A 16,137-nucleotide genomic window follows, 5' to 3' on the forward strand; every position below is an offset into this window, starting at 1 on the left:
AGCAGTAAGACTGTGTTGCAATAAAACTGTGTTCACAGTAAAATAAAACTGTTCTGGTAAACTGTTTATTTACACACACTGATAAGTGAATTTCATATAATTTTTAAGGGTCATGAGATGCCGTTATTCTTTTGATTTTTTTTTAAAACCTATTTTGCCTTGTGGGCTGTGCAAAAACAGGCAGTGGGTTGTGGCAGGCCGATGCCTGATGGGTCCCAGTAGGTGAGAAGTTATTTTGCAAGCTCAAAGAAGAACAGCTTTGTAATTTGAATTAATAGCTATCAAAATTTAGTCAGTTAAGGGGGAATAGCAGTTGCCACTGATAGGGAAACTAGCGGGAGAGGCAGCTAGGAGTAGTGATTTTGTTTCCCTGTTTTCAGGGAATGACGAGCAGCTGTGGTCAACTGATCCTTTGCTTTAGCTCTGACTTTGTTTAGGACGAAACTCCTCATCCTGGCTGATGCCTGGGAGCCTTGGCCAGTGACTATGGTTACTGTTTTCAAAGTATGATGATACAGTGTGTATTTTCTGCGTTTTCTTTCTTCAGATAAGTGGGGGGAGAAAGTACAAGGGAATGGAGCACTTAATGACTAAGGAGTGAATTTTTCAAATCTACGTATCTGCAGCTTGTTATTCTCACCTGCTTGTTATTGGAATGATCATGCTAGCAATAGAATTTTTTTTTTTAATTTAATGTTTGTTTATTTTTGAGAGAGAGAGTGAGCGAGCAGGGGAGGAGCAGAGAGAGGGAGACGCAGAATCTGAAGCAGGCTCCAGGCCCTGAGCTGTCAGCACAGAGCCCATCGTGGGGCTCAGGCTCATGAACCATGAGATCACTACCTGAGCCAAAGTTGGACGCTCAGCCGACTGAGCCACCCAGGCGCCCCTGGCAATAGAATTTTAATGTGTGCAGATGGGAGTTTGAGAAATGCAGCAACACCAAATAAATGCCGGTTTCCTCTTAGTGCATAAAAATATAAAGACCAGGATAAAAGTTTCATGAAATCTCATCTAGAAGGCGTTTTCATGCACAGCGATGAACTTGTTTGAAAGCTTTTAAATGCATATACTTCTCTTTCTGGAAAAAGAAGTGAGAAAAGATGTGAAATATGTATGTAATGCAAAAACTTCTTTTGGGTGATAGACTTTGCAGCTAATGAACTAATTACTATGAACTGACCAACTTTAAACATGGTTGCTTTCGTGAATTCCAATTTAGCTCATCGAGTTCCAACTTTAAATAATCTAGTTATACAACATTAATAAAAAGTTAGATGCTCAAGTACTTTAAGGAAAAATTTTGATTCAGATGAAGATAATCTAGGAGATAGACAACTTAAGTTCCTTTTGGTAGCTTTGAATTGAGTTAAAAAACACCTTTTAAAATGCTAGTTTCAGGTAAGGGTATAATTAACATCGTTTGTATAGACTTTTTGGAATAGAGTGGAGATGACTACTCATCAGTTTGTAGCTGGGGCATACAACTTTGTTAGTACCGAGTCTGGTTGGAGTGGAGTAGTTGGCAGTGTATGTCCACAATATTTGTATAGTGATTTCTGTTTATGAACCACTTGTCACTGTAGCTTTATGATACAGTCACATGGAAGTGGGGATACATTTTAAAACCCAGATACTCTTAAGGAGCAGGGATAGATGGGTTGTAATATGCTGTAATTATTTTAATTATTTTTCCCCCAAGGGGAAACGCTTTAGGGAAAAGTTTGTTTCAAATATTAAGTTTTATGAAGGTAACTTTAAGAATCATTTGTTTATCACCTAGATTGATTTTGCTGACACAAAAGATAAAGTGCTGGTGTTTTTCAAGCTGCGACCTGAAGTAATTACTGATCAGAATCTACATAGTAACATTCTTGTTTCGTCTATGTTAGAATCACCTATAAATTCTCTCTATCAAGCCGTGCGGCAAGTATTTGCACCAATGTTGTTAAAGGTAAGTAAAATAAAGTAGCTGTACGGTCATTTTTGTTTTTGGTTTTTGGTTTTTAACATAGGGGTTTGCATTAATGTCTCTATAAACACAGAAAAATATTATTTTATTTATTAATATCATTAGTGTTTTTGTTTTTGAAAACGTCTCATAAAAATTGAAAAAAATTTTAAAGTCAGCTTCGTTGACAAATAGAAGAATGGGAGAAAGGTATAAATGCAGTCCACACAGCTCTTATGTTGCTATACAGGAAATTACAAAGTTTTGACTGTTGAAAGGACTTTTTTTTCTCCCTTATGTGATGGAGGTAGTCAGGCTTTGAGTGGCATGGTGTATTTGGACTTATTTCTCTCAACAGTATTTTAAGGGGGCCAGTTTGATTGGGGAACTTGTGGTCAATGTTTGCTCTTGTCTGTTTTTATTTAGGATCAGGAATGGAGCAGAGACCTTGATCCCAAACTTCAGAATCTTTTGAGTGAACTAGAAGCTGGGTTGGGCGTAGTTCTACGAAGATCAGACACTAACTTATCAAAATTGAAATTTAAGGAAGATGACACACGAGGTAGAGAACCCTAACTTAAAGTCAAAATAGCTTTCTTACTAGTATGCTAGTAAATTAATGTATTTTTTCACAGACTTTTCTGAGCCTGAGCTTCCTTTAAATGAGTAGATTTACAAGGATTTTGAGAAGAGGAAAGTGTAATCTTTAACAATGTGCAAGTCACGGCAAGAGAAAATGCAGTTGCTTCTCACAATTTGCGGTAGTTACGTTCTGTAAAGTCACTGTGAACACTGCATCGGTAACGACCGAATAGAGCTCCTCGGGCGAAAACAAGGTTAGGTTCCCGTGAGCCTCTGGTCATAACATTTTCTACTCAACGTAGAACCATAGTTTACGTGTGTTTCTGCTTAAAGACACTGTTATTAATATAGATTGGTGATTACCCTAGAGCTCACTGCCAACAGCCCTGTAACTCGTGCCTGAGTGAAGCTTCTCTAACACAAGTATTTTCTCAGGAAGTCACATCGCAGTGTTCTTGGCCTTGGTAACACTAGGCTGTACTTCGGTCCTGTGCTTGGGGGCCATCTTAAACAGAGCAGTCACCAATAAAAAGCCCCCCAAATGAGAAAAACATGCAGCTGGATAGGTTGCAAAAAGGAGAATTATTTACAGCAGGAGATCTGAAACAGGCAGTGTGGCTTTGTAGAGCCTCAGCTGGGAACGTATGCGTGGGGTGACTTGAATTGTTTGTTGCTCTGCACGTGTCTGTGAGCGGTCACGAAAACACCGCAGGCATTGATTTCAGATTACAAGTAAATGTTAGGAAATGGATGAGTTCATAAATCCGGCATCCGTGAATACATAGGATTGACCCCTGATGGTCTACTTGGCAAAGATACTTGATTTTAATTTTAAAAATGTATTTTATCTGAAGCTAGTTATAATTTTATTGTACTTGTAGATGATATTTATATGAACAGTTCACATGAAATGCATGACATACACAAATCCTGTTTTACAGTACTGGATACAGTTTTACACTCTGCTTGAGCAGTAAATCAGATAGTTTTTGAATCCTATAGGCCTAGAATAGGGCACATATTTGCAGTGTGTGATTAAGCAACTAGAAATTGTCCAGTTCTTTGGGAAATATAAAAGCAAATTGAAAAGTAAGATTATTTTTATTTATTTATATTTTGACATTAAATTACAAGTGTTTATTGATTAAATTGTAATCATTTCTAATTTGGATGGCGTTCACTGAGATGCACGGTATGCACAGTGACCGAATGATGATACATGTGAACTACAGTGGGTCATGTCTGTAAGTCACTAAGGCCACTTCCTTTGAGTAACTAGAAGAAATGAATCCAAACTTAAAATTAGGGCAAGAGCAAAAGTAAATGAATCATTTTTTCTCCTGGCTGTCATGACATTTATGTTTGCGAGGGAACTTGTAGGGTATTTGCATCAAGAAGTAACCTGTCACATGGTAGGAAAAGGAGGCGAAAGTGATATAACAGGTTGTAGAATTGTAGCAGTTGCTACAAAGGCTTCGGAAAGCCGTGTGCTGCAGAAGCAAGTTTGCTAGTATTAGATGCAGACCGACAGCCTGCATGTGGATGGTTGACAAACACATATGGGAAACATACTGAGCACCAAACCTGCAAAGCATAAATTTGATGCTGTTAATTGTTAGTGCATTTAGGTAAGAACTGTCTGTTGATAGAAATCGTAAAACTTTATGTACATCTTCGAGAGTACAGGACAGACGCGTAATCAGCAAATGAACCAGATAATTTTCTGGCTTTTCATTCTCAATGGGTATTTCTTTTTTTCCCTTTATACCTTTTCAGGTATTCTTACACCAAGTGATGAGTTCCAGTTCTGGGTGGAAGAAGCTCATCGTGGAAGTAAACAGATTAGCAGAGAGAGAGCCGGCTATTTTAAGGAGCTGTTTGAAACCATCGCAAGAGTACGTGGTTCCTACACGGTCATATGCCAGGCTTCAGATGGAGGTGCTTAGGGCCCAGCTGCATCAGAGTTCCCTCTGTTTTACAGCTGTTACTTGATGGTTATGAACGAAGTACATCCTTCATGTGTAGCAGGGTTTTCTGAAGGTGTGCATGTAACGTGGGTACAACTTAGAAACGAAAACTTGTACGAAAGGTAGATTCTAATCTCTAGTACGTATTTTTCTCAAAAACGTCATTACTTTTCTGCAGGTAGATAGGAAAAGCAAAGCCTGAAACACTAGCAGACGTTAATCTACATGGAGGCAGTGGTCCTTTTGAAAGAATGTTCGCTTTATTCAAATTAGCGTTTTGAAGTAATTTGAAGTATGAAAAGTCTTAGTTTTATACTCGATTGATTATTCTTTGAAATATTCAGAGGTTGAATAAGTGAAGATTCTTTTCAAAATAAATGACTAGTAATTTTCTCTTTATTCCCAAGATTGTTTGAATAATACCATTTTAGTGAAGTGTTTGAAATGGTTTTAAGCTTTTTTTGTGATAATGATGGAATATAAAATAAGAAATCTTGAACTCTAATTGTATTACTGGTAACGTGCAGCACAGTGACTGAATGACGACACGTGTGAACTATAGTGGGTCATGTCCGTAAGTCATTAAGGACACTTCCTTTGAATAACTAGGAGAAATGAATCCAAACTTAAAATTAGGGCAAGAGCAAAAGTAAATGAATCGACTTTTTGTCATTCTCATTTTTTCTCCTGGCTGTCATGGCATTTATGTTTGCGAGGGAACTTGTAGGGTATTTGCATCAAGAAGTAACCTGTCGACCTGGTAGGAAAAGGAGGCGCAAGTGATGTGACAGGTCTTAGAATTGTAGCAGTTGAAAAGTCTGGGAACATGTTGACTGTATTGCCTAAGGTACAGTTACCATTACGTTTAAAAATGAATGCCTTTTGGTTTTAGGAGTTCTATAACTTGGACAGTCTATCCTTACTGGAAGTGGTTGACTTGGTGGAGACCACCCGGGATGTTGTAGATGATGTATGGAGACAAACAGAGCATGATCACTTTCCTGAGTCACGGATGTTACATCTCTTAGATGTCATAGGTACTGGTAAAGAAGTAAACTTGTGGAACTTTGGAAGCCTGCCTTATTATCTTCTAGTTTTTCTTTCAAGTTCTTACTGAAAGTGCTCTTTAATGTAATAATTGCTGCTTAGGGTAACTTTTAGGGCAAATCATATAGGATTATTTAAATGGAAATTTGTATATAGTTGGTTAATTTAAATAATATGTGTCAAATTCTTTGACCATGAATACAAGTAAATTTACATAGATTTGTAGTCCCTACACGTGTATTAATTTAAGCTTTATTTTGTAATGATCTCCAAAGTCTTAAAGGGTATAGGTTTGTCAGTATTCAAAGTGCTTATGCTTTTTGACCTAGAGAATACCATTGGCATTCTTATCCTCAGGAAATATTACACAAGCACATCGAGGTATATGGGCAGGGACATGTACTGTGGCATCATTGGTAGGAGTACAGAAACATTGTAGGAGTAGAAACAAATAGCATTCGAGAATTGGTTGTATAATGCTACATCCGTACAGTAGGCCCTGCAACCTTTTGAAAAAATAATATGTATTTCTGTGCTTGAAAGGTGCACATGGTATATTGAAAGATGCGAAAATAAAAACAAACGTGTGTGTGCATGCACGTCTTGAAAGGTATTTGTTTTTGATAATCTAAGGATGTGGATGTGGTATTTCATAGATCCTTAGTTTGCTAATTTGTATTATTTTAAACTTTGTCATAAGCTTGTGTTCTATAATTATTTGTTAAAAAGACATTTCCATTAAAAATTTTCTTTCTTGGGGCACTTGAGTGGCTCAGTCGGTTAAGCGTCCGACTTTGGCTCAGGTCATGATCTCACAGCTCGTGAGTTTGAGGCCTGTGTAGGGCTCTGTGTTGACAGCTCAGAGCCTGGAGCCTGCTTCTGATTTTGTGTCTCCCTCTCTCTCTGCCCCTCCCCCGCTTTTTCTCTGTCTGTCTCAAAAATAAATTAAAACATTAAAAAAATTAAAAAAATTTGCTTTCTCTTTTATTAGGTGGTTCATTTGGAAGATTTGTTCAGAAGAAGTTGGGAACTTTGAATCTGTGGGAAGATCCTTACTATCTTGTGAAAGACCACCTCAGAGCCGGTGTGTCCATTTGTGAACAGTGGGTGATCGCCTGTAACCACCTCACGGGTCAGGTGTGGCAGCGCTATGTTCCTCATCCGTGGAAAAGTGAGAAATACTTCCCTGAAACACTAGACAGACTGGGCAAGCGCCTGGAAGAGGTATCGTTCGTTTCTCTGGATCTCTGACGTTAAGTGTCAGGTAGTCCTCACTTGTTTGGGCATGTATTTATCATTAATAAGCATTACACATCTGAGAGAAATCATTTATTCTTTTGGGAGAGAATAAGAATTAAAGCTCGTGTGAGATAATTTGTGGCGGTCATGTGATCCAGTGCCCGGTGCCCAGTGGGACCACCTAAGTGCTGGTTTCCATCTGCTTTCTTTCTTCCTTCTTTTTCTTTTTTATTCTTTTGAGAGACAATGTGAGCAGGGGAGGGACAGAGAGGGGGGAAGAGAGAGAGAGAGAGAGAGAGAGAGAGAGAGAGTCAGTCCCAAGCAGGCTCTGTGCTCTCAGAGCAGAGCCTCACGTGGGGCTCCATCCCATGCCCTGGGATGGTGACCTGAGCCAGAATCCAGAGTCAGCTGCTGAGCCAGCTGAGCCACCCAGAAGCCCCTGTCACTGTGTAGAACAATGAATAATAAGCCGGTATCATGGTAAGTTCCATACATGACTAACGAAATGCTAGTGTTGTTAGGAAGCTGCACGTTCTTACAGTTTGAGTTTCAGTCTATTAGAGCTGTTATCGTCCTCAGATTGCCTGAGCTTTGTGCAGTGAGTGCCCACTTACGTTGGCTCTTAGGTCATTTTGACAGGAACCCAGTTGTCTCCTTGACGACTCCCGTACTTTCGGCCCCCAAGCATGCCCGCCCATCTTGGACAGTCTGGTGCCTCGTTTCTGGAATTAGTCATTTCTCCCGCTGCTTTTTACTGAAAAATGGTATCTAGCAACAGTTGTGTGGTTGGGGAACGGCTGGTGCTTTCAGGCCTTCCCAGTAGATGGCTGTTATATTGGTGTTTTTGTTCTTAGCAAGAGGAAACTGAATCAGTAGTTTGTAGTCATATTTTGAACTTCGATGAAAGGTTGTAATGTTTTTACTTAATTTTTTAATTGGTGCTGGACATCTTATTTATTCGTTATTTTTTAAATTAAAATACCACACCTTTTATTCATTTAAACTATAGACAATTTTTTTTTTTTTAAAGTAGGCTCCATGGCCAGCCTGGGGCTTGATCTCAACAACCCTGAGATCAACAGTTGGTTGTGTGTGCTGCCAAATGAGCCAGCCGGGCGCCCCTGATGGGGGAAGTTTTAGATACAAAATACAACAATTTGTTTTCTACTATTGTAAACTACACATAACAGGGTTGTTAACATATTATTTCATTAGTAGAATGGAACTTAATGCAGAATAATGAAAATTAGAAGTTTTTATATGTGTTAAGGACTCTAAAACGTTGCTGAAATGAACTTTAAACACGTTTAAAAACATTTAGATTTGATGTTTTCATGAGGTTTGAGCACATGGACAGTAGTGTAATGATAGATCTTCGAGCGCCACTTTAATTGCTGATGAGTCGTAATTCTCAAGATTAGTCTTATCATCACTCATTTCAGTGAACCTAGTTTAAATAAATTCTGGCTCAGTATATTTAGACTTTAGATTGATTTAAATAAATTTGTTGTTTTGATATTTTATGTTTTAGGTCTTGGCTGTTAGAACAATTCATGAGAAGCTTCTTTATTTTTTACCTGCCAGTGAAGAGAAAATGATATGCCTGACTCGAGTATTTGAACCCTTTACCGGCCTGAATCCTGTGCATTATAATCCATATACTGAGGTTGAATCCTGTTTCGTCTGTCAATTTCCTGTTTGTGTCGTCCTTCTCAAGGCAGACATTTATATACTAAAAGTCTAATAATGTTGTTAATTTGTTTAGCCTTTATGGAAAGCTGCAGTGTCTCAGTATGAAAAAATTATTGCACCTGCGGAACAGAAAATAGCAGGAAAATTGAAAATTTATATTTCAGAAATTCAGGACAGCCCACAGCAGGTAAAATGCTGAAATATTTCCCTTAAGCTGTTTTAGGAGATATTTATATATTTACTAAGTTGATCAACTTAGGATGAATATATACTGTTTTTATTTTACGTTAGCTTCTTCAAGCGTTTCTGAAATACAAAGAGCTGGTGAAGCGTCCAACTATAAGTAAAGAATTGATGTTAGAAAGAGAAACTTTGCTGGCAAGACTTGTGGACTCAATAAAAGGTAAAAGTTTATCAGAGATTATAGCGTTTACCTGAGAAAATATTTTTGTAGGTTACTTTTTCTCGTATACTATTTAGGATTAAGACTGTATCTTATAACAATATAGGTGGAAGACTAATTTACTATTTTTGTTACAGATTTTTATTTATTCTTTTAAATGTTTATTTTTGAGAGAGTGCGAGTTGGGGAGGAGCAGAGAGAGAGGGAGACAGAGGGTCTGAGGCAGGCTCCGAGTTGTCAGCACAGCTGTCAGCCCCATGTGGAGCTTGAACTCACGAACCACGAAAGCATGTCCTGGGCCGAATTTGGACACTCAACCACCTGAGCCATCCAGGCCCCAAATTACAGATTTTAAAAATTAGTTATTTTCTTTCTCTGTCTCATTGGATGCATGGTAAGGTTCCTGAGGGCAAAGGACCAAGTCTTAACTATTTTTCTGTTCACCACCTTTAATGTACTACTTGGTGCATGGAAAGCATTTAGGAAATACTTGCCGAATGTGTGTAATCATTTATTTGACTTAAATGTTACAGATTTTCGATTAGACTTTGAGAATCGATGCCGAGGAGTTCCTGGTGAGGCGTCTGGACCGCTTGCTGGCAAAAACCTGTCGGAAGTTGTTAATAATATAGTTTGGGTTCGCCAGTTGGAACTGAAGGTATTAGTTTTGATAGATGTTGAAGGATACTAGTTGTAAAATGTGCCAAAGTAATGTAGAAGGCACTCTAGAACTGGAGTGAAAACATTAAAAACATTCTCTGTTTTCTTTGGCGTATCCATCTAATTTTCTTGTGCAGATTTCCGGAAAAGGGTACAGACGTGGCTGTAATGGTCTACTCATTTTTATGTAGGGATAATTATCAAGTCACTTATTACCCAGGTGCCGTTGTTACAGGTAAAGTGCCTTCTTAGAAATATTCAAGAGGAAACCATCTTTTACTTATTTTCAAAGGATTGTTTTAATCCTTTGAGATTATCATAGTAGAATGTTGGTCGTTGTGAGGTCTCTCTGAAAGTGTATTTCTGTGAGTAAATCATTCTTGGTTGGAGGGAGTTAAAGGAAATGTGAAGGTAATTATGACTTTGCATGAGGTAGTATCAGCAGTTTCTGGGTTAAACGGCTATTATGTTAATGTTTTAGTATTACTAAAATTGATCTCAGATTCTCACGTACTCACTATTTAATGTACATGTTATGGCACTTGACTCATATAATGAACGTTACCTGGTTATAGTCTGTGACTAAGAGCCAGAAGACATAAAATATTATAAAGGCTAGTATATTTGAGAGTTCTGCCTATTGAAGTTTGTATTTTTGATGTTTTATTTTCTGGAATATTCTGCCCAATTTTGTCTGTCAGCTTTCCAAATTGCTATAAGGTTCTTTGTACAGTTGTGGAAGAAAGGCATTTCTTTCTTTTGATTGCTATTCTGACTGGCAGTTATTGTTTGAGCTGTTTGCGAGAGCACTTAGCACATTATTGCTTCCTTTGTTTGGGGACATTGCTGAATTCCTGGGAGTTTGCCTTGAATTTCCTTTACCTTACCTTTCAGGTTATACCCAGTTGGCATTATCATTTGTGTTTTGTTATTCTGAGGTTGTCTAAAGTGGAGCAGAGTAGGGGTTGATTTTCTTACATTCCTTGGCAAGTTTTCTATTTTACTGTGTATAGTTGAATGGGCAAATAATTTCTGAATCACAGATTAGAGAATGTGGTTCCTTTTGTGCTAATCTTATAATAAGTATTAATACATTCTTGTAATAGTCATGTAATTTGGCTTTTTAAGGTGGATGATACTCTCAAGATTGCAGAGGCTCTTTTATCTGACTTGTCAGGATTTCGATCTTTCCATCGAGCTGCCGAAGATCTGTTAGACCAGTTTAAACTGTATGAACAAGAACAATTTGATGATTGGTCCAGGGACATTCAGTCCGGTTTGTCTGATTCCAGATCCGGCTTGTGGTAAGTGTAACTACACTAAACAGTGAAATCTACACAAGGATCTTGTTTCTTATGTGAGTAATCTGAGTGACAGGATGGAATTAATGATCTCTCTTCTCTCCTTTCCCCAAACTTGCTGCTGCTCCTTAAAAAATTTTGTGTTAGTTTTTGATTTTCAGCTTTTAAGTCCTGACAGTTGGGGACTTGGGAGATTGAGTTAGTTGGCCACCCGCCTTGCTTCTTGGGTCTGTTTCTCAGACCTACAGATTCTGATTTTGGAATGAGGCTGTCCTTTCCCATGGTTCTTTGCTATCGATATTCATATATGTTTTTCTACCTTTTTTACGTGAAGATTATTTACATGGACACACACACAAACACACCATTATCAATTGTAAAATTTCATAATTTCAAACTCTTTGAGGTAGAGAGTATTTCTTTATGAAATACTCTTATGGTGCCTACCATAGGGTAAGGGTTTGGTCAACATTTATTGAGCTAGATTGAACCTAATTTAGTTGGCTAACCTAATTATTCTAATGGCTGTTTAAAATGGATGGTCTAGGGGTGCCTGGGTGGCTCAGTTTATAAAGCATCCGACTTCAGCTCAGGTCATGATCTCACAGTCTGTGGGTTCGAGTCCTATGTTGGGCTCTATGCTGACAGGTCAGCCTGGAGCCTGCTTCAGATTCTGTGTCTCCCTCTCTCTCTGCCCCTCCCCTGCTCATGCTTTGTCTCTCTTTGTCTCAAAAATAAATAAAAACATTAAAATAAAATAAAAAGAAAAAATGTCCTGTTTAAAAAAAAAAAAAGTATGGTCTGGAAAAACCATTGTTTCTTTGTTCAGGTAAACTTTTCTTAGTGTATTATTATATTTTTAGGAACTAGTCATGTTTTAGTTTTTAGAATCTTGTTACTTTTCAAAAGTTAATTTTGTTCATAATATGAAATTCTGTGTATTTTCCCTATGCTGCTACAAAGAATATTTAGGTCCAAAAATGGTAGCTTCTTAGACTGAATGAATAATTTTTTTCCCCTTATCTTTCATTTTGATTGTGTTCTTCTCTTCGAAGAACCAGAAAGTACCAGGGCATAATGGTTATAACTGTGTGCCATGTAACTCTTTCCCTTCTTACTGAAACCTGAAATAGGAGAGATGCTGGGGAAAAAAGTTCTGTAGTCAAGTCCATTTGGGAAATTTTCACACTTTTATCCTTGTAGTTCTAGTGGAGATCCTCTGTGTATAATGGCATGCCAGAGGATTGAGACTTTCTAGAAAGAAGTCTGTTCAACTTTGTTTATCCTGGTGTTTTCCATTTGCCGATGAAATACTCTGACTTCTGCTTTTTTTTCTGGGCAAAACCCATCACTGTTCCATAATATCAGTGTATTTTAGAATATATTTCAGGATATGCTGGTATATAGAAAGTAATTTTGAAGGTTAGTTGCAAATAAAGAAAGGCAGAGAAACTGACCATTAAAATTTTCTGACAGGCTTTACGTTATAGGAAAGTTGGGGCTGAATCATTATTCTAAGCCATTTTATTTATTTATTTATTTATTTTTTTAATTTTTTTTTCAACGTTTTATTTTATTTTTGGGACAGAGAGAGACAGAGCATGAACGGGGGAGGGGCAGAGAGAGAGGGAGACACGGAATCGGAAACAGGCTCCAGGCTCTGAGCCATCAGCCCAGAGCCTGACGCAGGGCTCGAACTCACGGACCGCGAGATCGTGACCTGGCTGAAGTCGGACGCTTAACCGACTGCGCCACCCAGGCGCCCCTCTAAGCCATTTTAAAGTATCTACCTTTTTTAACTTTTTTTTTTAAGTTTATTTATTTTGAGAGAGAGTGTGCTCATGCGCAAACTGGGGAGGGGGGGAACAGAGAGAGGGAGAGGGAGAGGGAAAGAGAGAATCACAAGCAGGCTCCACGCTGTCAGCACAGAGCCTGTCGTGGGACTCGATCCCACGAACCATGAGATCATGACCTGAGCTAAAACCAAGAGTCAGCTGCTTAATCAACTGCGCCACACAGGTGCCCCCAAAAGTGTCTCCCTTTCATTATGCTTTATTTTATGTGTTGTTACGTGGGTGGGATAGATTTGTTCTTTGCTTTTCAGTAGCGTGCATTTTAAGACCTACGTGTTTTCTAAATGATAAAAGTGATTCGAAGGAATAAGCATTATATAAACCTGATCATGAAAGAGAGGTCTTGAGAATAAAATACTTGTTGATCACTTTAGCTCAGTGTTGTCATAGTCCACGCTGACTTGAATGACCTGATTTAAAAGTAGCTGCTGTAGCCTTGAAAGAAACACAAAGGCCAGTCCTTAGGTAGAGAAACAAAGATCCGAGGAATGAAACATTTGAGTATCTCTACTCCTACCATTTTTATGTTGTCACTGATCCTTTTTTTTTTAAATTTTTTTAATGTTTATTTATTTCTGAGACAGAGACAGAGCATCAGTGGGGGAGGGGCAGAGAGAGAGGGACACAGAATCTGAAGCAGGCTCCAGGCTCTGAGCTGTCAGCACAGAGCCCCATGTGGGGCTCGAACTCACAGACCGCAAGATCATGACCTGAGTCAAAGCTGGACTCTAAACGGACTGAGCCACCCAGGCGCCCCTATCATTGATCCTTTAATGAAAGTGTTAAAGGGCCAAGTAGGCTGACTCAAAAAAAAAAAAAAATCTAAGGTACCTTTAGAAGATGAATCAGCACCTTTTCTCTTTTTTTAAATTTTTTCATTTTTTTAATGTTTATTTTTGAAAGAGAAACAGAGAGAGAGCACAAGCAGGGGAGGGGCAGAGAGAGAGGGAGCCACAGAATCTGAAGTAGGCTCCATGCTCTGAACTGTCAGAACAGAGCCCGATGCGGGGCTCAAACTCAGGAATGGTGAGATCATGACCTGAGCCGAAGTCGGTTGCTTAACTGACTGAACCCCCAGGTTCCCCCAAACCTTTTCTGTTTATGGTGAGTATGATGTGAGTTTTGAGTCTTAGCTGAAGGCTAAGCAACTGATTTTTCTGACTTCAAAAAACTGCTTGAGTGAAATATTAATGTGATGGTGTAGTTTGGGTATTGCAGTTTATTACCAAGATCTGAATTGTGAGATACTATGTAGAAAAAAAGATTACTTGGAAACTATGATTAAAATTTTTTTTTACTTTTATATTTATAGAAAAGTTATAAAAACTATTGTGTTTATGTCAAGAGTGAGAACGTGAAACTTAAGTTATTTTATTTTGTAGCATCGAGGCTAATAGTCGAATTATGGAATTGGATCCTAGTGATGGATCATTAAAGGTGCATTATTCAGATCGGTTGGTGATTCTCCTGAGAGAAGTTCGTCAGCTTTCTGCTCTTGGCTTTGTTATTCCTGCCAAAATACAGCAAGTTGCAAACATTGCACAGAAATTCTGCAAGCAAGCAATTATTCTTAAACAAGTATGGCATTACATTTTTGTATATATGACTGTTCTGAGTTCATTGCATTAGACTATTTTAAGGGCTTCATTTTCTACTTTTGTTATTTTTTAGGCTAATAGAATAGCACCAGTGAGTCTTGTGAAATTATGGTTTGCTAAATGACTACTTTACAAAATTTGCTTTTTAAGCCTATAGAGGAATTCATTAATTTGAAGTATTGATATTCATTCTAAAAACATTTGGAAAATTAGAATGTAATTTTTCTTTATTTTTCTTTTTTCTTTCATGTTACATGCATGGATATTAAAGGACTTTCTAACCAAAGCGTCCTCTGTCCTCCGCTCACCTTCAGTAGGCAGGTTCTTAGAGATTTAAAAGGCTGATGGACTAGTCTCTATTTCTGGTCATTTCCTGGGTCTATCTGTTCAGCACATTGCCATCATATCATTTACCTGTTTATTTTTTTAATGTTTTTTAAAGTTTGCTTATTTATTTTGAGAAAGAGAGCGGGCACATGTTTGTTAGTGGCAGAAGCAGGCAGAAGGAGGGAGGGAGGGAAGGAGGGAGGGGGAGAGAGAGAGAGAGAGAGAGAGAGAGAGAGAGAAAGAAAGAAAGAGAGAAAGAGAAAGAGAAAGAAAGAAAGAGAGAAAGCAAGCCAAGTAGGCTCTGCACTGTCAGCGCAGAGCCCAGTGCGGGCTCAAACTCATGAACTATGAGGTCATGACCTGAGCCGAAATCAAAAGTCAGATGCTTCACCCATAGAGCCACCCAGGTGCCCCACATTTCCCTGTTTAAAGCCAACTATTACCCCTCGTTGTGTGTCTCTTTAGCACAGTCCTCAGGCCCTTGTTAATCATGCTCTAACTGACCTGACTGGCTGTGGCCTTCACCGCCTGGACTCTTCTCTTCAGGTTGTGCCCTATGCTTCAATCACACGAGACCCGGTTCTCCTCTGAACGTGTCTCCATGCATGGATACCTGTTCCTTCTTAGTAGAAAACTCAAGAGTCATCCCTAATTCCCCACTCAGAAATCTCTTTGTTTTGTCTTCCTTTGGGTGATCCGTCCTTACTCCGTATGCAGTATGCACATCAGTCTTGAACGCTTTTCTGTAGTATTGGATGTGTTTTGTCTTTTCGCTCATGTAATTAACAGATCTTAGAGGTCAGGAATGGTATCTTAGAGACAAGAATAGTATCTTAGAGGCAGGAGTGGTATCTTTGAGGCAGGAGTGGTGTCTTAGTGGTCAGGAACAGTATGTTAGTGGTCAGGAACAATATATTAGAGGCAAGAGCAGTATCCTGCATGTCTTGCTCTCCATCTGTTCTTTGAGCGAGGATCCACTGAGCACTTGTACTGCTGTGCACAGTGTAGCGAGGGTGAGATGAATACGCGGCTGCTGTATTCTGGCACGTGGTTTCTCGGCCTCAGCACTGTTAACATTTTGCACCACTTCTTTTCTGTGGGGGCATCCTGTGCATTTTGGGGTGTTTGGTAGCCTCTCTGGCCGGTAGCACCTGCCTAGTACTGACATTCAAAGGTGTCTCCTGACGTTGCCAAGTGTCCCCTTGGGTGCAAATCAACCGTGGTTGTGAACCACTGGTCTAGAGGGAGAGAGCGAAATAAATAATCAATCCTCATAAATATCAGACCTTCTGGTAGATACCTTATTTATGTTATTTCAGTTAACTCCCCGTTTTTCACATAACTGATTGGGGATCCGATTCATAACATAGTTTTTCTGATGCCACGTAGCTAGTAAGTGATGAAGCTGGGATTTGGTACCAAAGGTGGCTACAAAGCCCATATTTATTCCATTAAGTTTATGTACTGATGACAGATAAGTGAAAACTTGATAAAACAGGTATTGGGGTACCTGGGAGGCT

The 16,137-nt window shown here is 38.8% G+C and overlaps 1 protein-coding gene across 14 annotated transcripts in view; it reads left to right on the forward strand.

Moving 5' to 3' along the window:
• The window catches only part of DYNC2H1 (dynein cytoplasmic 2 heavy chain 1), a 353,260-nt gene that overhangs the window by 4,130 nt on the left and 332,993 nt on the right, over positions 1-16,137 (forward strand). For all 14 annotated transcript variants that reach the window (XM_045038203.1, XM_045038204.1, XM_045038198.1 and 11 more), the window contains exons 2-12: positions 1,781-1,951; positions 2,375-2,510; positions 4,307-4,425; positions 5,390-5,534; positions 6,536-6,768; positions 8,315-8,449; positions 8,549-8,662; positions 8,767-8,878; positions 9,412-9,536; positions 10,667-10,842; positions 14,075-14,270. In XM_045038203.1, coding sequence (XP_044894138.1) covers positions 1,781-1,951; positions 2,375-2,510; positions 4,307-4,425; positions 5,390-5,534; positions 6,536-6,768; positions 8,315-8,449; positions 8,549-8,662; positions 8,767-8,878; positions 9,412-9,536; positions 10,667-10,842; positions 14,075-14,270 — 1,662 coding nt within the window. The remainder of the gene's footprint in view (positions 1-1,780; positions 1,952-2,374; positions 2,511-4,306; positions 4,426-5,389; positions 5,535-6,535; positions 6,769-8,314; positions 8,450-8,548; positions 8,663-8,766; positions 8,879-9,411; positions 9,537-10,666; positions 10,843-14,074; positions 14,271-16,137) is intronic.

This window comes from Felis catus, chromosome D1 (assembly GCF_018350175.1).
Source record: "Felis catus isolate Fca126 chromosome D1, F.catus_Fca126_mat1.0, whole genome shotgun sequence".
Taxonomy (NCBI): Eukaryota; Metazoa; Chordata; class Mammalia; order Carnivora; family Felidae; genus Felis; species Felis catus.